We start from the raw sequence: 24,540 nt of genomic DNA, 5'->3' as shown, positions 1-24,540 counted from the left end.
CCTTTACATTCACGTACACGACGTGTTTTAATCCGTCGTTTGTAACCCGAAGAAGCGGGTAACTACAGGACGTAGCGCGTGCATTCTCAGGAATTTTGAAGTTGGCTGCGTCGGCGTCAGAGCCGAGAAACACTCGGATCTTTACGTGAATCCGAAGCGAAAACTCGTTCCACAACTGTCAGCGGCCGTTACTGTGACGACGCTCCGCCATTGGTTAGAACGGCCCATCCGCCGGGGAAAGGAGGCGGGGGCGGGCTGTTGAATGACGGCCGTTGCTCTATTTACACCGAGGAGAGCAAAGACAGCCTCCGGGACCTACACCGGCCTACATATTTTATCATTACAGCGTGGTACGGCGTCAGATGAAAGAGGAGGAGCGCACCAATCGTTTCTCTTATCTTCGAGGAGGGGAGGGGTGGGGGGATGTTGCGCGCGGACTGCGTGACGGGACGACACCGTGTCGAGATTCAAGCGGACGTTTTCACAGGTTGATGAGCTGTTGGGGAGCCAGCAAAAGTAGCCTACATGATTGTAGTCTATAGGTTGCTTCAACCGACACGGGCTAACATTTGAAGGAGGAATAGGCGGCGCCTGCTAATTCCTGGAAAAATACAAAGCTCCAACCAGAATGAGACATTTACAGTTTTGCAGGTTGGGGTTTATTCGCCGAAGTTGAAGCTCAGACTTTGGCTACAAGCAGCGTGAAGAAAGGGTTGTGTCAATCAGCGAGGACCGTCTGTCACATTTGTTGACAGATAGCCAATCACATCTGATATTCAAATCGGCGCTTATGTCAGTGACCTATATCCCATGCATGTGCGCCGAAAGCCCTCAGTAACCTCTTCGCCAGACCAGACCAGACAGCATGGGGATCAACGGGTTAGACAACCAGGCGCAGCCGTCCAGCGGAGCGTCCCGGACGGAGGACACAACTGCGGATGATCAGACGGAGCAAAGAGTTGCTCCTCGAGAAGCAGACTGCAGGAAGGATGACCAGGCGGCGGGCAGCGGGTGTAAGATCGTGCAGGAGGACAGCTCCGTGCAGTTGCTAGAGGCCGGCTGCAAACCGCCCCTCTCCCCGGTTTGTGACTCCGAGTCGGTGGTCCGAGTGGAGGAGCCCGGCCACGGAGCCGCGTTCGTCCCACCCGAAGGAGGTTACGGCTGGCTGGTGGTTTTCGCGGCCACCTGGTGCAATGGGTCGATCTTCGGCATTCAAAACTCTTTCGGCATCCTTCACATGATGCTGATGAAGGAGCACGCAGACCCAGACGACAAGACGTCTCAGTTCAAAGTGGGTGAGTACCAGACAGTCTGCTGAGGCGAGCTTGACGACGAGATGAAACAATACCAAAACGGGTAGACATTTGATGTACATTCGTCTTGAATGCATGCATGCATGGTTAATTACAATAATATCATGTCCTATGAAAAGCTAAACGGTGGACATTGGACCTTGATTTTAAAGAATATCAGCATCATCTCCTCATGTAACAGCAGCGTGGTGAGTGCTGTGTAGGTTTCGTGTCACACACGCACACACACACACTTAAAGACATATGGGTCATCCCAGAGTTCAAGTGGGTTTGCCCTGCACTTAAAGTGGCACACTAAACATATAGTGTTACATTACATTACATAATTACATGTTTTTTTTGGTTTGAAAAGTGTTCATGCCTTCTAAAACATGCTCCGTACTCCTAGTTTGAGTTGGTCAGCTGCATGTTTTGGAGACTCGTTAACAGATGTTTGGCTGAGCAGCTCTCTCCTCGCTATTCATTCATCCACAGCACTGTTATTTCAACTCCTTTAACTAGAAGCAGCAAATGCTTTTCTGTTAGTCACAAATGGCTCTTTTGCCAGTGGACCCAGGCTGAAAGTTACAGAAATGTACCCCAGGGCATTTTAATTAAAGTGTGACCCAGCTAACTTTCCAACTTGCAAAACGTTTCTGTTTAGAATTTGTTCACACCCTAAATATTTCACAGAATGTCAAATATCCAATATTTCATCTATTATTACATAGCTTTTATGAGTTGTCCTTGTTCGGACTATTCACAGTTAAAAGACTTAAGAGAGATTGAGAAAGTGAGGGGTGGCATGTGACAAAATGCTAGATTCAAGACATAGACATTACTATAGTGCTAACTATAGTGTAAAAACTAAAAGGCCTCGTGATCATTTAATTCTAGGAATTTATATTCATATGTGTAACAGTAAAGCTGTTGTTGGCCACATGCCATTCATGACCATAATAAGGCCAATGTTCACCACTCGGTCTCCCTGCATGCTTCAATTTAAACCATTCTGTTCTATAAATATCACAAGCTTTCACTGGTGAATGTTTTCTCAAAATACTGGATGGTGCAAAACTTGACTACAGCCATATACTGTAGCAGACATATACATCTTAATATAGAAATCACTCATGTTACTTGATTTCCCGAGACTTCCATAACTGACATGTTATTTCTTGTGTTTGTTCCCTTATGTTGCATATACCAACCACATGTTAAGGGAACAAACTTCCGCATCCACTTAATTGTCAATGAAGCATCTTTTGAGGTTTGGTCCCTTTTGCAGAGCTTTGGACTCTTAGCTTTGAGGTTATTAATCACATAAAACGACTTCTGACTAAATTAGTCATTATTAAGGGAAGAATTTTCTGATGGATGAAACTTTGAAATGTTCTGTTTTAGATTATAGTGAAAATAAAAGTTTTTTTAGGAGGGGAGTAGCATGTAACAAGAGTAGGTATTTTCTTAACTTCCTGTCAAGATCCACAATCACCAGCGAAGGTCACGATGTGGGAAGGGATTACGGCTCCAAGACTGTTCCCTGGAACAAATTTAACATTTCTCATTAGCATGAAAAACAGTTACAGAGGAATAGAAAACATTAAGTGAAAACAAAAAGGCTCATTTAGGCACAGGTTAATTTATTTAGTGACGTCATGAACCTTATCATCTCTAATTTATATGAAGGAAACTACTGCCTGGGGGCAGCTCGACAAGGCATCACATTACTTTTAGCATTTGCGTGACAGTGAGTGTGTTGGGCCTAAAAACAGATTCCAGGCCAGATGTATTACTTACAGTATATCTTGCATTCAACAGAGGGCAGTTGCTGTCAAGGTATTACTAGCCAGCTTTCCACCCTTTTTCTGGCTTGTGGAGGATTTCACCTCGAGCCGTTCCTTGGATTTATTCTTGGTTCTTCTCATATGAGAAAGGATTAAGCTAGTAGGCTGAGTACTGACCTTTTTCCCCCCTGCAATAGAAGAAAACAGAGGGAAACAGTTTAACAACAATAGCCACAGCTGTAAAAGTCCCTTTTGAACAACGATTCAGTCTGAGAGATCAGTACAAATTACATTCACATGTGTAGAACATCTTAAAGCAACATACTTCCCAAGCAATACACTACAGCGCCATAAGGAGAGAAGGCAACACAAAATGATTGAGAAGCGATTACCATTAGGTCTTTTTACCAAGCTTGTTTAAACAAGGTATTTATTAAGCCTTGAGGGGTAAACAACATATTTTCAAAATAGCTCATAAGTATCAAGTAAAAAAAGGTAATGAAGTTGGGGGTTATGAGTTGCAGATGTTGGTATTTTACTCAATGATTAGAGCATGGCACGGTAAGAAGTTTCATTTCTGTTGTTACCACATGTACACCATTGCTTTCATGTAAAAGATGTGTAGCAAACACGTCTTAAAAAACTGTAACACTCTAATCCGTGGGGAGGGATGAGGTGATGTGTGGTTGAAGACCGGTGAGCCACATGTGGAAGAGAGAGGAAGAAATGTTCATGTTGTCCCGTTTCTGCTGCAGCAGAGTTTGCAAAATGCTAAAAAAGACACGGATGACACTTAAGAAACCAGACTTTTAAACAACGTAAGTGGGAAAATGGAAATATATCAGAAAGCTACAAGCGACTCTGTGCCATAATTACAAATTGACGCACACTTAGTAGTGGTTCAGAGTAGCTTATAGTGATTGCAGTAATAGTTGAGAAACAATAGTAACATACAACTAAAACTAGTCAGCGATTATGTGTGTTTGAATGTTGAGTGGTTTGTTTTATTGTGTCTTATTTGGCTTGGTAATTAGGCTATGTTCAGACGGCAGGGAAAACCAATTTGTTTCTCAAATCCGATCTGTAGCACAGAATGTCCACACTGTTTGTTGCAAATGATCAGATCGGATTTGTGTGTCCAGACATCTCCAACCTATCTGCATGGGTTGCTGGAGTCAGTAACTACATAGATAGACTGGTGGTTTTCTAACGAGAAAGCGTTCGCCTTCCAAACAATTACACTGTCAAGTCGATAAGAAGTGAAAGCTAATTGGTTGTTCCATTGCAACATCGGCGTGCAGCAACAGAGCTACGCCTCCGCCATTTTGGACCAAAGGTGTCATCGTATATCAAAGGACGCCAGGAAAACATCTGCGTATAAAGTGCCGTACTAAAGTAAAACTAAATAATTTTTTTTGTATTGTCATATATTTAATGTATCTACCGAAATAGCCTGTGTTGAACAATTCAATATTATAAATATGCATACTATTTTATAGCTATTTACTTTTGCTCCGCTTCCCAGAGGAGCTATAACAGGCTACGACCACGCCTACGTACCATTTCAAACCATTGGCGTCGCTTGTAATGCGTCATCTGTGTTATTAAGCATCTTTGGCACGAACGGGGCGCTGCCTCCAACACTGTATCCTGTTCTCTTTATATATACGTGGGCTGTGAAAATTAGTTTTCATCGCTTCCAAATATGGTTTGCATCCAATTTTGCAAAAATCACATCTGTTTTTCTTCTGTCCAGACTTTCTTAAATCAATGCCAAAAACACATTTGAGCTTAAAGTTTCAACAATAGTAATACAATATAGTCAATAAACATGTTTGAAGCTGCATATAAGCAGTAATTTAGCAGGTGTTTATTACCTGGGTAATAAAATTAGCAAATCTTTAAAGGAATATGCCCAATTTTACCCGTGGTCAATCCGCAGGTTACCTTGGCTTTAATTAAATAACATAGTATCCGTTTCAACAATGTATTTTTTAAGTTGTGGTCAGAATGTACATTTTATTACATCAAATGTGGCCAACACTCAAATCTCAATTCTGTCAAAAGAAAAAAGAAAGATTCAATAAAGGTGTCTATGCTGTCATATGTCATATGGTGTCTATGCTGTCATATGCAAACCTCTCCAATAATTAGCATGCAGCTGTGCTCTGTAGTGCTGTATTGTAGTTCTGCCGCCCAGGATTTCACCAGCATCTCCAGGGCAGCTGGAAATCCCAGGTTGGCAGATCAGGGAGTACTGTGGCATTTTTGGCATTCCAAAGGGCAGGGAAGTGGGTTCGGCCGGGATTAGAGTCTCATAAAGCTCCACATACTCAAAAACAGGTACATGCAGATGATCAGAAACAGAGATGAACCGTTTGGTTGAAAGTGGGTTTACTTTATTGTCAATAAATTAAGGTATTTAAATATAGAACATTTTCTAGCGTTGCAGGGGCAAATGTAAATAGTTAGGAAAAAAGAAGGTACATTCCCAGCCGACACAAAGGAGTGGATAGGCGATAAAGAGCAACCTTTTCACACCTGTGGGAAATATGGTGTTATGCTTGACGCATCCACAAGGGTTGTGTGTCTGTAAGTGACGTCACATCTTCAGACACGGCCCTTTGGCGAGCGTTTGGTGTGGCTGGTTTTTGCTTGTGGATGGGCGGAGAAAATAGAGAAGACTATTTCCTCGTCACAATTCCGCTTCAGCTCATGTTTGTGTGACCGTCCTTGCGGAGAGTATAACCAAGGCTTTAGAGTAGCACAACAGATCGTCAGGAGGGAAGTCTGAGAGCCGAGTCGTGCTGCTACACTCATATAACACTGTACTCTCTGCAAAACATATCCCATATAAATCTATTCAACCCCCTCATGCATTATTAATAGTGCCAACTCAAGCTGTTTGTACAGCAGTGAATATTGGTAACTTGGAGCTATATATAACTAGTAAATATTGAAAGGAGTTGCTCACGGTTAGTGAGCGGTAGCAAGTAAACAACTTCAACGCTGGTATGCAGGACAACAAGGATTGGACTCAGATGCACAGTTGATGGCTCACAGTCAGGAAGTCCAAATGTCAGGCAGGAAACCGGCAGACAGGTAATGGATGACAGTTGCACAGCATTGCGACTATTATGATCCGACAACAGAACAAAGGAAGTGAACCGTTAAACGTGGAGAGGGCTTGACAAGGGAATGAGATGCAGGTGAGGAGGTGAGTGGGACAGGTGTGTGGATGGGTGTGGCAGTCAGGTGATGGGAAAAAAAGGAGGGAAAGCAACACGGCATCTGGTGGACGGATGAGCAATGGCAGTTGTTTGAATCGGGGCACTTGAAATGTGTGTGGAGAGGAGGGACAAAGCTTGACACATTCATGGACTGTGGCTGACTTGTTTGAAGACCCTCCTGCCACATTTGTGACAGCTGGTCCCCCAAATGATTTGTCATACACTCACAATCCTCCGCAAATAGCAGCCTGACCTAACCAGTTAGGTACCTGATGCTAGACGTAGGAACACAACACCCATGTCAATATACAATATCAGCTCATGTAGAACACGTTGAAAGTATGAGACACTCTGACAACAACGTAAAATACCCTTTTGTATACCTTATTTATTTCTTCTTATCTTCTCGGCACTTGCTTGATACAGCTCATACCTGCTTGCTACGTTCTGAATGAGCTTGTTTTTTCTTTAATGTGTATCCTTGCTGTGTCTTCATAAAGGGTGTACCAGCAGTTTCTTGACAGTTAGTGCACTGTCCAATAAGACCTGTTGAGGTGAGACTGATATAAGCTAAACATTGAGGATTCAACCGAAACATTTGCAGGCGTCTGTTATGGTAAACAAGACTCACAGTTTGGAATATACTGGATACAATATCTTCTGGGGAACTTGATTCTCAGAATTAAGCAACCACTTAGCTTGCTAACTCTAAAAAAATACCATTTTATAGCTACTTTTTGGGATGTATATTGTAACCGCTGTGTTGAGGTAATCGTTCAGATCAGAGTTATGTAAATACACGTGGAAATGTAAGAGTTGCTTTGAAAGTACGAATGCCACAAATGAGTCAATGCTGGGAGAAAAGAGGGTTGGTTTGGCCTACATACCAACTAACCACTTTCAACTTTGACACTCACATATGACATCAGTCAAAGTAGACTCATAAGCATATATGTAAATATTGTACAAACATATATATTAGGTTTGGTCTTTTTGTCATAATATACATTGAAACCAATGAACATAGTTCTAAAAATAGGGAACTAGAGCAAAACTAAGTATTCTTGTGAAACTCTCTCGGTACATTAAACATCCCCCGACAGTGTTTCCCTGCCAAAGAGAAGATAGTTCCTCCAATGTTCAGAAGGCCCGTATAGAGACTCAAGAGAGGAAAGCTTGTTCAGCCTCCTCACTACCACGACACACACATCTTTTCATTCCACTTCAGTCTCCATTGCTGTGTCCTTTTTCTTTTGTTTGGAGCCCTAATCGTCTGTAATGAGTCCACTCAACTCAGTCTTTCACAGACCTTTAGCTTGTGCCAGGCCATGGGGAAACTGGGGCTTGGAGGTGGGGTTAGTTGGAAAAGAGAGGAGCGATTATAAGAATGAGAGATGTTGCTATGGCTGAAGGTTGTTCCTTATATGTTGGATGTGTACACAGGAACTGAGTGCACTTTCAAACAGGGACTGCAATTATCTTCTCACAGTAGTTCAGTCAAGAAAGCATGTGGATGCAGGCTTGAATGAAGTAATTGCTAAATTCTAAGATGACAATGAGACATACTGCTGGTACTACTGATGATTGCATGTTACAAGGCTGCTTCCAATTACACAATGCCGGGACAAATGGTGAAATGAGTTCTTTCTATAGGTTTTCCACATTACTCTACATACTCATTTTGTGAGCCCGTCTCCTGTAATAATATATCCAACCAGGGATATAGGTGATATGCAAACTGACAGAGTTAGTTTAATGTTGTAATCCTTTGACATTTTTTATTTCTATCAATCCTTGATACTAAGCAGTTTTACACAGTGTGCCTACTTTAAGTGACATGCAGTATATTTCCTTGGATTATAATTTTTTTTGTGTTGAGCCATGGTGGCTGCCACTGCTCACTCCAGCCTCTGTTAGGAAAACAGCAAAATGCTCTATACAACAAATCATCCAACATGTACCCAGAACTGAAGTTCAGTAACAGAAAAGCAAACAAACAAAAAACTATAGCTGGAGAGAGTAGTTATCAAAGACTCACGCCCAGACTGACCAATCGAATGTAAAACATTTTATGAGAACTTCCGAGGATGAACTGCTAAGAGAGTACACAGAATATAGGACGTCCACATGGGGCGGTTAATAATGAGTGAAAGGATTTCAAATCCTGGGATCCATTCAGACAAACAATCTGGACAAGGAACAGAAAGTGGTACTTGTGATAGGTTGAGCTGTCTTCAGTGACATCAGTCAGACGGAATACGAGAAGCTGGAGAAAAACCAAGGAAGGCCAACGTGATCCAAGATAAAGAAGTTTGCAGGGCTGTGGACGTACATTTCTGAGATTCTAAGCACCAGAGGCAAAGCAAACTAAACCTGAGCCGATTCTTTCGGGAGTTTGGGGTCATTTTTTAATCTATTAACTTTCAGGGCTTTGAACTGTACATTTATCATTACATTTTCAGGTTTTCTGTTTTATTTCTGACATATGCCATGTGGCTTTGCATACATGTTTGAGGCTGCAGGCTATTCTCATAGATCACATCCACCACTATAGTCAGGGGAGTCATTTTACGACTATTATAGCCTTTTCCTTTGAGCCATCATTAAACCAGACATATCCCCCTATATTTATGTAGATATTGTGTCATCTACATGTACAGTAGCCTTATCGGAGAGATTATTGGCCAAAGTCTGATTTCAAGTTTGCTGTATGGGAAATCTGTAGAAAGCAGTCTAAATAGTTTTGCATTGAGGTGCTTTAATCTTGGTATTTCTAGACTGGAAAGCCACATGTTTGCCCCTCAGGGCAAATATGGTGCAAGAGCTAAACCCAACACATGTGTAGTAAAACATAACATACAGTTATGCTCAACATTTAAGGGTTCATTGTATTTAAAACGGCTATAGTCAATATTTTTACGATATGTAATGTGAAAGGGTTTGTTTAGTGACAAACCAACAGAGAATTGTAAGCCAACTCTGCAGTTCCCCTCAGCTCTACTGAGCATTTTAAAATCTTCAGCTCATTGTTTTGGTTTCACGACTTGTGACTTTTTCTGACTTTGTTGCACTCTCACAGGTGTTACTTTCAATCTTAAAAACCCTGCTGTCCCTGCAGCCACAAACAGTGGACAGGCAACGTTAGGGACTAGCAGGTGAACAACCTTCCACATTTAGTGGCTAAAGAGCAAGAGATACCACTCACATGGAGGTCAAAACACATTACCTCTGAATGATGTGGGGTAGGGTCAATCTGAAGAGCACTAAGTTTAAAGCACACCGAGTCCCAGACAGAGAGTGCTGGTTAGAAGTCAGGAGTGCAATATGGTGCAATTGTACCGCTTAAGGTGCTTATGGGAAGCCAAGTCCAAACTCTTTGCCTTATTAAGTAAAGAGGCCTAATCTGATCTCATGCAACTTTTTCATTGAGCTCCGTCTCAATGGTATACTATGTATGGTGTTTCAGTTTAAATGGGTTGGGAGGAAAACATACAACAACCATTTGACATTCAATATAGCATTTTACCTACTTTACTGTTGCACTATACTGATATCCACTTCTGGATACACCGCAGGTATCTGCTGAATGCCTTGAGATGTGATATGAAATGCTTTTACTCTTACTTACTTTTTTTTGGTGAATGTTGCGCCTCAAGGTTCAACATTTTGCAGGAAAAGGTACACAATGGTGGTAGTTTATGAAGTACATGCTAAATAGGAGAATTCCCCCCGTCTTGTTCCATTTGGATAAATAAACTATAGGAAGGCTTTGGAGCAGTCCCACCCTCATACACAGCACTTTACTTTGTAGTGTACACTGTGTACTGGCAGACGTGCTTGTATAGTACAACATGTTTAGGTCATCCGCCATAACAAAGGTTTTACAGTGTCGTTGAGCTCATGTTTAACACTGAACTCAGTGCGTGTGTGTGTGTGTGTGTGTGTGTGTGGGTGTGTGCGTGTGTGTGGGAGGGGGGGGGGGGGTAAATCATCCCATCCACCTGTTTATCTTGCTCTCTGGTCTGATTCCCATTGAGCTGTTAGATCAGTGTGGCCTGTAGCCCAGACAATATGGTAGACATTAAAGCTACCTTTGCTCCCCGGGAGACTGGACCCAAAAATGTGTTTGTTTGCACTTCAGGGTCCGCAGAGTCTCAGCTGGATCATTCTGGTACGTTATAGTTGAACACTGGGTGGATATTACACCACAGGCCAGATCTGTCCACTTTGATCCACTTTTTGATGTGCTTAATTACCATGATAAATCTAATAGAGTGTGTCTGATGTACATGATGCATGTAAAGACACAATAAAGAGCAGAGTTACATACATTAATATTAATAGCAAGTCACACTAGATGGTGGAGGGTCGCAGAGACAGAGATTTCCAAGAAAAGAATAGAGCCTACAAAGGCTTTAATTTATTTTCAAAGCATCCGCAAATATGACATGTTTGTATATATATGACATCAAGGTAATAATTCTGTATGAGTCATGAAATGCCTACAAGGCAATGGGAGCACAAGATACAACATGAAGCATACATTTACCTTTGACTGTGGCCTCCACAGGTGGAACATTGTTCATCCAATGACTTCCATATGCAGAGATGTGTTCATTATAAAGGAACGGTCTATTTGATGTCTTTCTACTATAATAACTTGTATCTCCTGTTGTCAAATGGGGCGCTATTTAAACTACATTTGTTTATCTGTAGACTAGGTAATAATGCAGCTGCTTTGAAGCAAATTCTCCAGCTGCATATCAAAAAAATGAGCCAGTGTATTGTCTCCATGCTGGAAAGGGAAAACATTTCTTCTCATTAATTTGACTATACGTCAGTTTTATTGTATGGTATTGTATCCTTTATATCAATGACACATTGATTTACAGCTCACATTTCATGTTGCATGGACTTTGAGCCTTGCTTGCTGTACAAATGGGTACACGACTGTCTTTTATTTAGTGTAAGTGATAGCTACAACATATAGGGTATCCACATATTTCTGACGATGAATTCTCTCTCCTCTCCACTTCCTCTCCAGCATGGGTCGGGGCCCTGGCCATGGGCATGATCTTCTTCTGTTCACCTGTGGTCAGCATGTTCACAGACCGCTTCGGCTGTAGGAAGACAGCTGTCAGCGGGGCAGTGCTGGCTTTTATAGGGCTGCTCGGTACATCATTTGCAAAGTAAGCTACTGTACATTCATTATTAAAGACATTACTTGTCCGAGCCTTACTTTGTGACCATAATGTATTAACAGTACATTTTAGTCACAGAGCAAAGCATTTGTGTTTCTGAAAAATAAATACTCTAAGATGTTTGAAATGTTCAAAATCTATCTTAACGGCCATGCAGTAAGTCATAGTAAGCATATAAGATGCTTTTTATAATTTAGTATAATATACTCATATTCCACTTTCTTGCACTAAGTCTATACTCACACAGAGCGGGAGAAAAAAAACATGAAGATAGATACGACAGTGAAAATAAAGCTATACTACCAATTCCACAGAAACCTTTTAGGAAAACCTTGCATTTTTTGTTACCTACACAAATCTACAAAGAGCAGCCATAATTACAGTTCCGCCTCATGCCTGATTCATACTCCTGTGTACTTACGCGTCCTGTGCGGCCTCCTCTTGTGCGCGCCAGGCATACAATTAGTTCTTCGGCGGATTGTGCATAGAATATCATTTATTTTAGATTTTTTCAAATCTTTTGTCTGGCGGTCTTTGTTTGTTGTTGTATTGGATGGAAGGTCATTTTCTGAAAAGCCAACTCCCGGGCCCTGATATCCAATCAAACTTCTGCAGTGTCTGCGATCCCTGGAGCGGAGTCACATTTTTAGAATATCTGCGGCGCTGCGGAACGTTTTTATCGGGAAGTATAGATACCAGTCTAATCATCAAATCAATTATATTTATATAGTCCAATATAACACATCTCAAATTTGCCACAAGTGGCGACAACATACAACACCCTCTGTCCTTTGACCCTCAGTTTCTTTTCCATTGCAGCTCCCTGAGCCTTCGCTATTTCACATATGGCATATTGTTCGGCTGTGGCTGCTCCTTCGCCTTCCAGCCCTCATTGGTCATCCTCGGTCACTACTTCCGCCAGCGCCTGGGCCTGGCCAACGGCGTGGTGACGGCCGGTGCCAGCCTCTTCTCCATGGGCCTCCCAGTTTTGCTCAACAAGGTGGGGGAACCTCTGGGCCTCAGCAGGACCTTTCAGATTCTCAGCCTCTTCATGTTGGTCCAGGCCCTGCTGGCGCTGCTGTTCAAACCTTTACTGCCTGCTGGAGGAGGCATGGGACCCCCAGGTATGGGTCCTGGCCCTGCCAAACCCCAAACCCAGCCAGGGGCCACCACCCAGGAGGGGAGCAGGTGGAGCAGGGTTCTGGGTGAGGTCAGGAAGTACTTCAACCTGCGTGTGTTCCACATCTTGACATACCGACTGTGGGCGTTTGGAGTTGCAACAGCTGTACTGGGATACTTTGTGCCATATGTCCATCTGGTAAGAACAATAATGGGAATGCTTGTAGTTAATTTGCACATTGTGTGTTTGCTCCTGCCTTGAATTGGGTTATCTAAACTAAAGACTGTACAAATATTAAGAAAAAAGTTCCAGAAGTGTGTAATGTCCTTGGTTACTTATGGTATGTGACTGTGAAAATGTGGAAATACTGACCTCTTAATTAATATTAGTGTTATATAAATAGCATTAAGGTGTTGACGAGCTGCACAGCTGAGGCACATTACATAACATGTAGACGTACCAGCAAATTTCATGTTTGTTTTTTTTCAAATGCTGGTGTGTTTCAATACCACTGCGAACAACATAATGTCTGCCCTTGTTTTGTAAGCTCTAGCACAGGTTTGTTTACATTGTTTTTTATTCCCTGCTTGGGCTCAGCCTGCCAGCTGCTATTAATCTAACACACACACACACACACACACACACACACACACACACACACACACACACACACACACACACACACACACACACACACACACACACACACACACACACACACACACACACACACACACACACACACACACACACACACACACACACACACACACACACACACACACACACACACACACACACACACGCACACACGCCCCTCCAGTGGCTGTAAGGAAAAGGAGCATTTAAGATATTTCTTCCTTTTCAATAATAAAATACTGCCACCGCGACCCGACCCCGGATAAGCGGCTGATAATGGATGGATGGATAATAAAAAACGGTATAAACAAAATGTGTAAAATAACACAGATTAATTTTGGCTGCAAACATTTAATTTCTTTTAACTTAAATATTATAATGGAAAAAAAGGAAAATCTCACTCAAGTCAAAGCATAGTAATATGGCTTTCCACGATGAAAATAATGCAACATTCGGAATATATGACAAATCTGCACATGACCTAAAGCGGACTTTGGTGTGAAATAGTGAGATAGTGAAGGAAGAGGACGAAGTGTAAAGCTGCACCGTGTAGCTGTGAAGTTGATCTCCCTCTATCCAGATGTCGGATGTTCCAGCTCCGGCCTCCCTCCGTCAGGCCTGTTGTTTCAGGCTGGGCCCAGATGTAAGCACAGCCCCGGTCTTTGTATTGGCTCGTCCACCTCAGGAAACCTCTCCTGTATGGCCTCTCTGTATTCCTAAACATACCTATCCTATGGCCATTGATGAATGTAGAGCCCTTCAAAGCAGAGCAAATATTTCACAAGTTCAGGAAAGACTTCAGAGGGCAGTTTAATGTTTTGGATCTGATTTGGGGGGTCAGGGCTGAGAGAGTGGGATGGTCTGACCTATATGCGTTGGGTCTTCCTGGTCTGCTGTTCCAAAGGTCTGTGGATGGAGACATTTTGTTATTCTTAGACCTTTGCTTGGGGGTTATGGATGGACAATAGCCCCCCCCCCCCCCCCCCCCCCCCCCTCCCACACACCCTAAATGCACAGCCATTTGCTGAGTTAATTGACTTCTTTAGGCCTGAAGCACATAAACATGAGAAACCGTCAGGTTGTGTGATAAATAATTTAACATTACTAGCTCCCGGTGAGCTTGTTGTGTGGCACAATCACGTTTAACCAACAAGCACACAGCCAAACCTCACGCAGCACTATGTCTGTTTTTTTCTTCTCCGTTTCTCAGATTAATTTTGTGAAGGAGCAGTTCAAGGGGACCCAGAAGGAATGGGTACTATTGGTATGCATAGGAGCATCATCTGGGGTGGGACGCCTCGCCTTTGGCAAAATCGGAGACCTCATTACCGGTGTTCAAAAGATCTACATGCAGGTGAGGAAATATTTGAAAAACAGTAAGAGTATATTTTTTAAGTATTCAAACCGATGAATCAGCACAACGAGAAAGTCACAGAGTCTGCAACACTGACAGCTCGTCCCGTTAGGCCTCCCCCCAAAGCCACTTCCCCAAAATGACCATTATGAGTGTGAACATATAACAAATGTGAATAACAAAAAGCTCTTTGCTATTGTTGGTACCTACAGCTGTCGAGCTAGCAGCCTGTGTAGGTTAACATGATGTTAAGGATTTCTTCCATTTCACAATCAATCAACGGTAAATGTTTATTTTCTCATTTCTACTATTTTACTATTTCTAAGAGCTTTGTAAGTACTACATGTATGTTCCTGTGGTATGTGATAGTTTGTAACAAAGTGTTAATAGCGCCAACAATTCAAATAAAAAACCTGCACACCAACTTTAACCTGAATTAGAAGACTGAAGGTTATCTATTAACAGTTGTCTTTTGAGGTTCTTTGTCAGACGCTGTGAACTTTCCTTTTGTTTTACTCACCGCACTGGCACGCATACTATCACACTGAGCCAATATGTATTTAATGGCATTCTATTAAAAGGCTTATGGAGTGTCACTAAATTGAACATTATATATTTTGATTTGCAACCAGAGAGATTCAGTGTCTTTAATGGCTTATTAGGCTGCAGAGAAACACGACTCAAATGCTGATTTGCACACACTTATAGTACCGGAGTAGAAATAAGCTGTCGTGTTGCCAAAAGATTTACCCGACTGGATAATGGCGGGGATGATTCAGTCCGGAGAAAATGGAAGCACAGCAGTTCTGATCAAAAGTGAATGGGAATGAGATTTCTCATTTGGTGCCTGCTGAATGCAAATTATGCATATGCTCTGTTGGCCAGAATCCCCACAATCTGCATGCTGTCAATCAAGTGGGTTGTTCAGCAGAGGGACACTGAGTCACCATGCATGTCTGTTTAATTTCAGATAATATTTTATCAGCTTTTAGTTTTCCGCATTCAGATGCCCACCTGTCCAGTGCATCTTTACCACATTGTTTTCCACCTGAAATATGTTCTCCTATTAGTAGCTGGAGGGTGTGCTCTGTCGCAGAAGTAACACGATGTTTAAAAGGAAGTCAAAAGGCCTGGAGGTCTGTTCTCCATGTACAAGCACAACAAGGATAGAAACTGAGCCATCTGTACAGTATTTCTCCCCTCACTTACTCATCAGTGCACTGAAAACAAGCAAACACCTACTGCAGCTATGGCCTATAAAACAGCCAGCCATGTCATTTAGAAATAGAAATACGAGAGAGACTTTCAGCTTGTTGTTACCTTATGTGTTTCAGGTGGTGTCCTTCATGGCTCTGGGCCTGATGTCCATGATGATCCCTCAGTGCTTGGTGTTCGAGTGGCTGGTGGTTGTGTGCGTGTTCTTGGGGCTGTGTGATGGCTGCTTCCTCACCATGATGGCTCCCATAGCTTTCGAGCTGGTGGGGCCCATGCAGGCATCGCAGGCTATAGGCTATCTTCTTGGCCTTATGTCTCTTCCCATGACTGCGGGTCCACCCATTGCTGGTGAGAAGCAAAACACAGAACTAATTACAGTGAGCTGGTTTCTTGCACTAACTTCAGGATGTTGGCAGCAGCAGCGCACAGCAAGCTTATTGATGTTAACCGAGTAAAACAGTATGTAGGGATCAAAGGGAGAGTAAGACAAATGCAGACAGGATACATTGTCCATCAGAGTGTATCTGTAGAGCGGTTTGGGCTCGATGCCAACTGTTGGCTGTCTCTATGGATTTATCTTCAGGGAAAAAAGCACATACAGGGTCAGATGTCAGTACTCAACTCCTCTTATGTCTCGTCTACGTCCTGCCTCTCTCCTCTTCTCTCTAATAACAAGAATGTATAGAAGTGCACCATTACAACCATTACATTGTTGACTGAGGCATCCTTGTGCTCTCTCATGCCAACCTCTTTCAGATCTCACACATACCGGGACTGCTTTTACCACAAAACACTCAGCGTACCAGTGATTCTTATAATGGTTTGAGATATTTGTACAAATTACATTTTAGGACTTAAAAGAACAAACAACCCAGTGTCATTTCTGTTTTAGATTACATTTTTGGAGAAAGCAATATACTGATATTTTGTATGACTACATCCCAAACTATGCATATGTATGTCCATGATACTGATCTGCGACTATTTTCAGCGGTTGGTAAAACAATTTTTTTTCCAAGATGACACCTCAGGCTGTGGGAAATGTTCCCTTTTTTTCTGACATTTTCGAGAGGGAACAATTAATTGGTTAATCAAGACAACAATCGTCTGATAAAAAATTATGGTTGGTTGCAGATCAAAAATATACATTTCGTTAATTTATCTACTTGAATGTAATATTCTTTTTGTTCTCTGAATCTTATTTAGCAAAAGGACTCAACTGACTAGCCAAATGATTGCGCTTTTTGTCTGTGCACACAAAGACCTGCATTCAGACATAAAGTACAACAATGTGGCATATGGTTTTAATTTTCCTCATGACTAACCACAGATAAAAACATTGTCTCCTGTAGTTAAACAAAACATGACATTGACAGAATGCAGACTATAATAATGTGTAATATATACTTTCAATGTGAACATACATGAACAACAAAGGCAGCTCCTCAATAGTCTGAATGTGATCATCACTGTGTTGTTCTCTACAGTCTGTACAGTACAGGAGCAAGAATGCATACATTACAGGCAACAATGCGAGTGCAAGCCCCTCCTGCTGCTCATGTGTCACATGCTCAGCGGTAGATTGAACATTTAGTGCAGTGTGCTGAACTTCTTGACCTGGCTTTGTCACTGTCGGTACGCTTTGTATGCCTTAGCCTGCCTACGGACATGTATAGAATGTGGATCTGCAGACAGGGACAGGTTTTAGTGCTGGATTTGATCACAATGGTACAGTCTCCTTGTTGACTTCCACTCTTTTGATATAAAACAGTATTATTGGGGCCATATATTGTGTTGCCACTTATATTAATAATAGCTAATTAAATTGGCTAGTGCATCAATGAGCCAACACAATTGACATCCCAATCTAAGGCACTATATTCATGACACACACTGGAGCACACTTCTTCATAACTGCATTAAAGTGAGACTTTAAACCACAAGAGGTCAGCAAAAACAGGATCTGTATCTGCTGTTATCGCTATTTTTACCGGAACGGGTCAACGTCTAGGGTAAATATGCCTATTTTGAACTATACTGTATATTTGAAGACATGATAACATGAACCGAGTCCCACTGCCTCCACTGCCCAGGTCTCCTCCACGATTACTTTGGGAACTACACAGTGGCCTTCTCCCTGGCTGGCGTGCCTCCTATAGTGGGGGGCGTGGTGTTGTTCTTTGTGCCACTGATACACCGCAGGCTCCAGGCAGCGGCATCATCGGAGGAGACGTCCACAACTGCCCACATGCTGCCCACCCCAACACCAGCGGGGGAGCCCAAGAGCTGCTCCAATGGAGACATCCTGCCAGGCTACACTGACGTAGAGACACACATCTGAGTCACACTGTACAAAGGTTCCCTATACTTATACATATCAAGCATAGATCCCTGTTGGTGCACTTTGACGTATTACGTATCCACATTTCTTCCTCTTATATGTGACTGTGCTTTTGCTTTCACTCCCCAGGGATTCAGCCCACCAGCACCTTTTATCATCCTTAGATTTCCCTCCTCTCAACCATGGACTTCCGGTCAGCTGACGTTTCACCCTCTCATCCTCCTGGACTCTCATGGGCTGTTTGTTATTTTCATGTGGAGAGAAATCGAAAAGGGCGCTCTGGCTACAAGACAGAGAGGACGGAAAGAAGGCACATCAGCAAAGGATGATGGGAATGTATGAAGGAGGATAAGCACAACACAGTCTCAACTAGGATTGTTTAACCTGTGGAGACTCTGTAGTATCATATACCCCCAAGAGGAAAGAAATGAAGAGATTTTAACTGACTGATTTCAAAATGTCATATCATGCTGCTTTGGCTTTTTGAAGCTCTAAAAAAACACTATGCTTTGTTTCTAAATTCCATATAAACACACTGTTACGATAACAGGCATATAAAATAAGAATTAGTGAGGTGATAAATTCACACTATCTTTATGTAGTTCCTCATGCGTCTACTTTTTTTTTTAACACAATACATTTTATTTCGTAATCCAGTGTTATTTAGTCCAGTGTAGCTGAACCACAATTTGATCTTGAGTGATTTACTTTATTCTATTCCAGAAAACCATACACCTGTTGTAAATGTCACAGGATGGACCAGACAACCACCTCAACTCAACCGCACACTGTAATCACACCCAGGGCCCCAAATACTTAAAAAAAAAAAACTACTCTACCAGCCTGCCTGCATGGAACACAGTTGTGTGATTGTGGCATCTGTTGATTCCCACTGATTCATATGCCATGAACCCTAGACTGTTAGAGTTTTTACACGGTTGGTCAATGACTTTGCAGCTTGTGGCAGGTCATCTTATGCAATCAGAAGAGGCAAGTCATGAGAGCTGTGCATCTGCTGCCTTAATTCATGAAACACTACAGGTGATGCGAGGTCTTTTCACGTGTTTGTACAGCCTCAACTCTCACCCTTTAATTAGGGTGCAAGATAAATCTGCATTAACTGTATTTCGTACAGCTTTGAAAAATACATCACAGAAGTTTTTTGTAGTGTGAACACTGTACAAGTGGAAAGAGTTGGAATCATGCAGTCACAGCTGTTAGAAGCATCGGATTTCTTTCAAATTCCGTTTCGTATTGTTTTATTCTGAATGTGTGTGTGTGCATCTGCACTTATAATAGCAGAGGCAGTTACTATGTTATGATCTGTTAATAAGAGCGGGCTATTGAGATTAAAGCTGCCAAATGGCCTGAGCCCTCATTAGGCCATCTCACAGATAAGCCAATTAATTTGCTGCTTAAGTTTAGCTTTGTGTCATGAGGCCGTCACTCACTGTGTTGGCAGTAATAAAACAAAAGGTCACAGCCTCATTGAGATATTCCCTCAAGAGGACAGTTTGCAGTTATTATGTTTCTTAAACTTTTGGACCACTTACCTCTGCACTCTTAGATTACAAGTTCTCTTGAACCATGAATTTTAATGAACAGATGTGAAGTAGAGCTGCTGTTTGAGTTACAATGTGGTTTTACGCATAACTGAGTGGCAGAGAAGGGAATTAGTGCACAGTAAGGAAGGAAGTGCCCCGGTGTTCAGATGGTAGCCTGTTACTTTTTGTCAATTCCCAGCTTTGCTGTCAATGCCAGTACTTAGTCAGCTTTGGTGTGACGGCACTTTAGAGCCTAAAAGCTACACAAACCTCATTGCTGAGTGTAGTTTTTGGGGGGTAATGCTATTGGACAAACAGTTCTGAATAGGAAACATACATCTATACCTCAGCAATCAAACAATCCTCAGCAATCCAGATGAACAAGTTCTTCATTACTTTATTATTTCCCTCTTCTGTGTTGTGGTTTTTGTTGTTGGAATTTAATTCAGGTCTCAGAGTCACAAAGCCGCCCAATGCCTGTTTTCAATCACCATTGCTTCCTCCAAAACCTCATTAGTGTCTCTTTAGGAAGCACCAAACTGTGGAAATGTCAAACTTCCATTCCCCATAATCTAACCCATTTAGAGATTTATCCTTCCATTTTATGTTGCCTTCATATCCACTTGCTCCTTTGTTCTTGATCCTCACCATTCTTGCTCTCTCTCACCTCTACCTCCACGGCATTAGCTTGTCTTCATCACATCCTCATTTCTCTGTCTGTGTTTGAAGAAATGCAGTTATATCAATGTCTAATATCCTTACCTTAAGTTAAAGAGACACTCAACCGTCAGCAGTGGAGAATCATATAATGGTTGAAACATGTTTGAAAGCAAAAATACAAAGGCCTGACTGAGGTAGTGTTACATTTGATTGGCAGTGCAAGTTGCAGCTGACGCTAGCAAACGAAAGCAAAAAGGAGAGGTACTTTTAATAAGTACCGCTGCCTGAAATGTCTTCATACCAGAGATGTAAGCTAACCAGCATCATGCATCATACATCTTTTGGGTTTTAGGTTCATCAGCCTCCTCACAAATGCAATCACATTAACGTGAACATGAAGCTCCTGAACACTGCTCAATTTAATCTTACAAATAAGGACACCTTCTTACTGGCAATTTTTTTTCTTGAAATGTTGTATTTAACCAAATCAATATGCTCCTGCCTGATAAATTGTGATTAACTATGACATTTATTTAATTTACTAATTACAGTTTTGTATTCTGAAGGTTGCGAGAGATTCTCTTTATAAAATCTGAAAATAACTCGAAACCCTATTAGCTCTAATCGGACAGCATTCACCCACAATACATTATATATTTCAAAAAAATTATTTTTTCAGAAATATAATAGAGGTAACATTTGATGAATCACTTCATATTTTAACTTGAAATTCTGTTACTTCTCCACTGAAAAAAACACTGGCCACTTACTGAGAATTTGCACTGATTTACTTCTTTCAAACTAGGGGCCTGTTTCCCTAAAGGCCTGTCTGGCAAATGAACCAGGGCATGGAAACTTCAACAGAGGACTTCCCCTCATGAGGCCATATTCAAGGACCTTTTGGTTAACGACCTGCAAAAGGCTGATTGTGTTTCTATGCACAAAATGAATCCGTCTCAACAACATTGAATAAAATGTTGTTTTTTTACTGTGAATTCATATGTTTTTTTCTAAATTTTCTTGAGTCAAATGTGTTGTCAGCTTGTTAGCTAGCAGCTTAACATCAATGTTTTTTTTTAATGAGACGAAGACTAGAAGCAAGACTTTTGATCAGAGTTGCTAGATTTGAGATTATAAAGTGAATTTTCCAGATATTAATGTGACTTTTGACTCGTTCTTTTTCTTTTCGTGTAGTGTTGGTTAAGTCTCTGTCTTTTCTCAATGGCCTCTTTACTTGTCAGACTCAGAACCGCCAGTGTGCTCCTTTTTATTAGTAGATTGATAGAGAAATGTGACATGTTTGTACCAACATATGTACTTTATACTGTACACTTTATCATGGTCTTTAATTAACCATAAATGTTTCTATTGTTTTTAATAACAGATTTTTTTAAATGTTGGGCTTTTTAGTGATACACTTCAGTGACTACTGGAAACAGTAATTTGGAAATGAAATAACAAAGTGAAGGAGCACGGATGAAGAATGATACAGTACATCTGGTTGGTTGCACGGTGTCTGTGGAACCAGTGTTTAGCTTCTCTCGGGGTTCCCTTTCTGTCATCACGTCAAACTCTAAACGATGAACTTGATCTCCTGTATCCTGCAGAAGCTTCACGACCGACTAAGGGAGAGCCCCTTTCCTAAACTACAATCTACTAACACTACCACATGCTTTTAAGACTTTTTTAATAATTAGAACGTTTTCATTGGACTTGCAGCTGTTTCCCCTGACAATCAAAACTTGACTTTTCTCCTCTGTGTTTGCTTTTTGTTTTCTTCTGGTGCTCGCCTGTGGTATGCAGGTCAGAGCTACCGAGAGGCACTTTGGTCTCTTGGTTTGTTACATTCTATGTTACATACAGGTCAAATTAACCAGAATCAAAATGTGTCATATTTACTTACACGGTCCATTTGTAACGTTATTCTGCGATGGCTTTATTTCATTTAGCATTTGCTTGAGCGTGCTGCTGCTGCTATCTACCAGTCAATTGCCAGATAACAGATCCAGGCCTCTCAGTCTCACCTCAGTCAACGTTTCTCTGGCAGAAAAAAACTAAAACACGACTGCAATATTGAGCCTTCTCCTCGGCAACGTGTCATGTCTCCGCTCCACGAGCCACAATCTCTGCTGCGCTTTGCTCTCAGCCTGAAACTGTACAAACAACCTGTGGAACAGGATAGCTGAAGGTCTTTGTATCATGACGCTGAGTCATCATATGGAAAAAGTCCAACACCTCATATACTGCCAACTTCCAGTCACCTTTTTTATTCTTTGTGAATGAAAGCTTTTATTGCTTTTGACCACACCTGAATAATGTCTTTACGTGCTCCATATTGTTCTAGAAACCCGGTTATGTGTGCATATGTTTAATTTTCTTGACATTAGGCATCATGTTTTCACAGCTATAAATACTCCCAACTATTTATGGGGATGTATATTTCCGTTTGGTGCCATGGCAACACCCAGGCCTTACATGACAACATATTAGTAATATTTCAGTGCCAGTCTCAACTTTTCCCTTCTCTAAAACTCTAAAGGTAGTAAAACCTTGATTGCCTCTCTTCACATCTCCTGTCCTCCCTGCACACACTTTTTTTTAATATGAATACATATTTATGGTTTAGTTATTTTACTAAATGTTTTAACAAGGCCAGTGAGGCCACAAGATCCGACATTAAATCATGCTGCTAGAAACATTAAGGACATTTTTTGTGTTTAAAAAAAAAAAAAGTTCTTTTGAATCAGTATCAAAAGAGGCACATTTTTCTATTAAACCAACAATAAAGATGTAATATGAAAATAACTCATGCTGTCATTGCCAGTCACTCTTTTGTTGGCGGTGTGCTTTCAGTCCTCAACTGTTTCACTTTCATGCTGGAGATTACCCACAAACCCTCTGAATGCATGAAGACACAAACACGGCTGCTGTTCAGGGACACACTCCTCCTTATCACCACGGCAACGTGGCTGGGTGCATTGAGGCAATCAGTTCTCTCTCTTGACTCATTGTTCCCTTATTTAACCTCAGTATCTCACAATGCAGACAATCATGAGCATGTCCTGAAGATCACACTTTTCTGAATCTGTTCCCAGAAGCAGAGCTCTGAATTTTTGATATTCTTTTTTTTTTTTTTTTATGTTGTCACAAGTCAGGAATAGGTCACAAGTTGAGCCTGGGAAGATCCTTTTTTTTTCTCTCTTTTTCTTTTTTTTTTTTTTTTAAATAAATGAGCATTAATACAGTGAAGAATAATCTTCTTAAAAAAGAGAATCATATTATTAAATCAAATGAAATCTAAAGTCTTTTATTAAAGCCAGCAAGGAATGAGAGCAAGGACCTATGGGGATCCTCAATGACTGACCAAGTGCACTGATACAAACTTAACCTACCAGTGTGGCAATAACGACCAATTTCAGCTCATCACAAAGAAACCTGGGAACCATTTCCCAACTGCACAATACAGAAATATTTACTTGGGGGAAACAATCTCAGAAGTACTTAACACAAGGTAAATAAGGTCTGCTCTTATGCAGGTGACCTTACCTCAACCAGAAAAACAAAAGACTGGAAAGAAGTGTCGAAAGGGCCTGAAGACCAGAGTTTCTGGTTGAATCGGCTAAAATGAGGTCTGCATTAAGAGATGTGGAGGTGTGAGTCCCCACCTCCCTGAAGTCACAAAGAAGGGGCGTTGCCACACCCTGATTGGCCAAGAGGGGAAATGCACCAAGCTGCTCTCAATTCTTAATTACCAGCTGTTTCAATGCAATAACTAATGTAGCACTGTAGATTGTCCAGTAGGGGTCCCCTCTCTCTCATTTCTTTCTGTAAAGGATCTGGAAATACATTCAATGGCATTAAACATGATTTACTTAATAATCGTAAATTGTTAATTTTATATTATAACATAACAATACTTTTTTTTCTATGCTACGTATATATTCTAGTTATACATATGCAGAAACAATTAAACAACATAAATTCCACATTATAAACAAACCACTTATTGAACCATATTCTTTCAAATAACATATTTGAGATGATTTCAAATTAACTGTTGACTGAATTAACCGCGACACATCTACAGTTTATCTAATTAACTAGCTCATCTATATCTTGTGAATAACTATCATATTCCCCTTGTAAGCATGACTGTT

At 41.4% G+C, this 24,540-nt stretch overlaps 1 protein-coding gene and 1 long non-coding RNA gene across 2 annotated transcripts; one reads left to right on the top strand and one right to left on the bottom strand.

Annotated features, from left to right (window-relative positions):
* The first annotated feature begins 247 nt into the window (after positions 1-247).
* On the top strand, positions 248-21,122 carry slc16a2 (solute carrier family 16 member 2). Its single transcript, XM_034543693.1, has 7 exons — positions 248-1,295; positions 11,354-11,498; positions 12,330-12,828; positions 14,480-14,623; positions 15,958-16,186; positions 17,932-18,195; positions 18,309-21,122. Exons 1-6 carry the CDS (start codon positions 866-868, stop codon positions 18,177-18,179), a joined length of 1,695 nt encoding a protein of 564 aa, XP_034399584.1. The 5' UTR covers positions 248-865; the 3' UTR covers positions 18,180-18,195; positions 18,309-21,122.
* On the bottom strand, positions 11,131-24,186 carry LOC117737625. Its single transcript, XR_004610053.1, has 5 exons — positions 23,930-24,186; positions 15,944-16,183; positions 14,136-14,175; positions 13,816-14,026; positions 11,131-12,825 (listed from the first exon to the last, which is right to left on the bottom strand). It is a non-coding gene; the product is annotated as an uncharacterized LOC117737625 (long non-coding RNA).
* Between the last annotated feature and the right edge of the window lie 354 nt (positions 24,187-24,540).

Source organism: Cyclopterus lumpus, chromosome 10, assembly GCF_009769545.1.
Source record: "Cyclopterus lumpus isolate fCycLum1 chromosome 10, fCycLum1.pri, whole genome shotgun sequence".
Classification (NCBI taxonomy): domain Eukaryota; kingdom Metazoa; phylum Chordata; class Actinopteri; order Perciformes; family Cyclopteridae; genus Cyclopterus; species Cyclopterus lumpus.
This window is presented reverse-complemented; position numbering and strand designations above follow the sequence as displayed.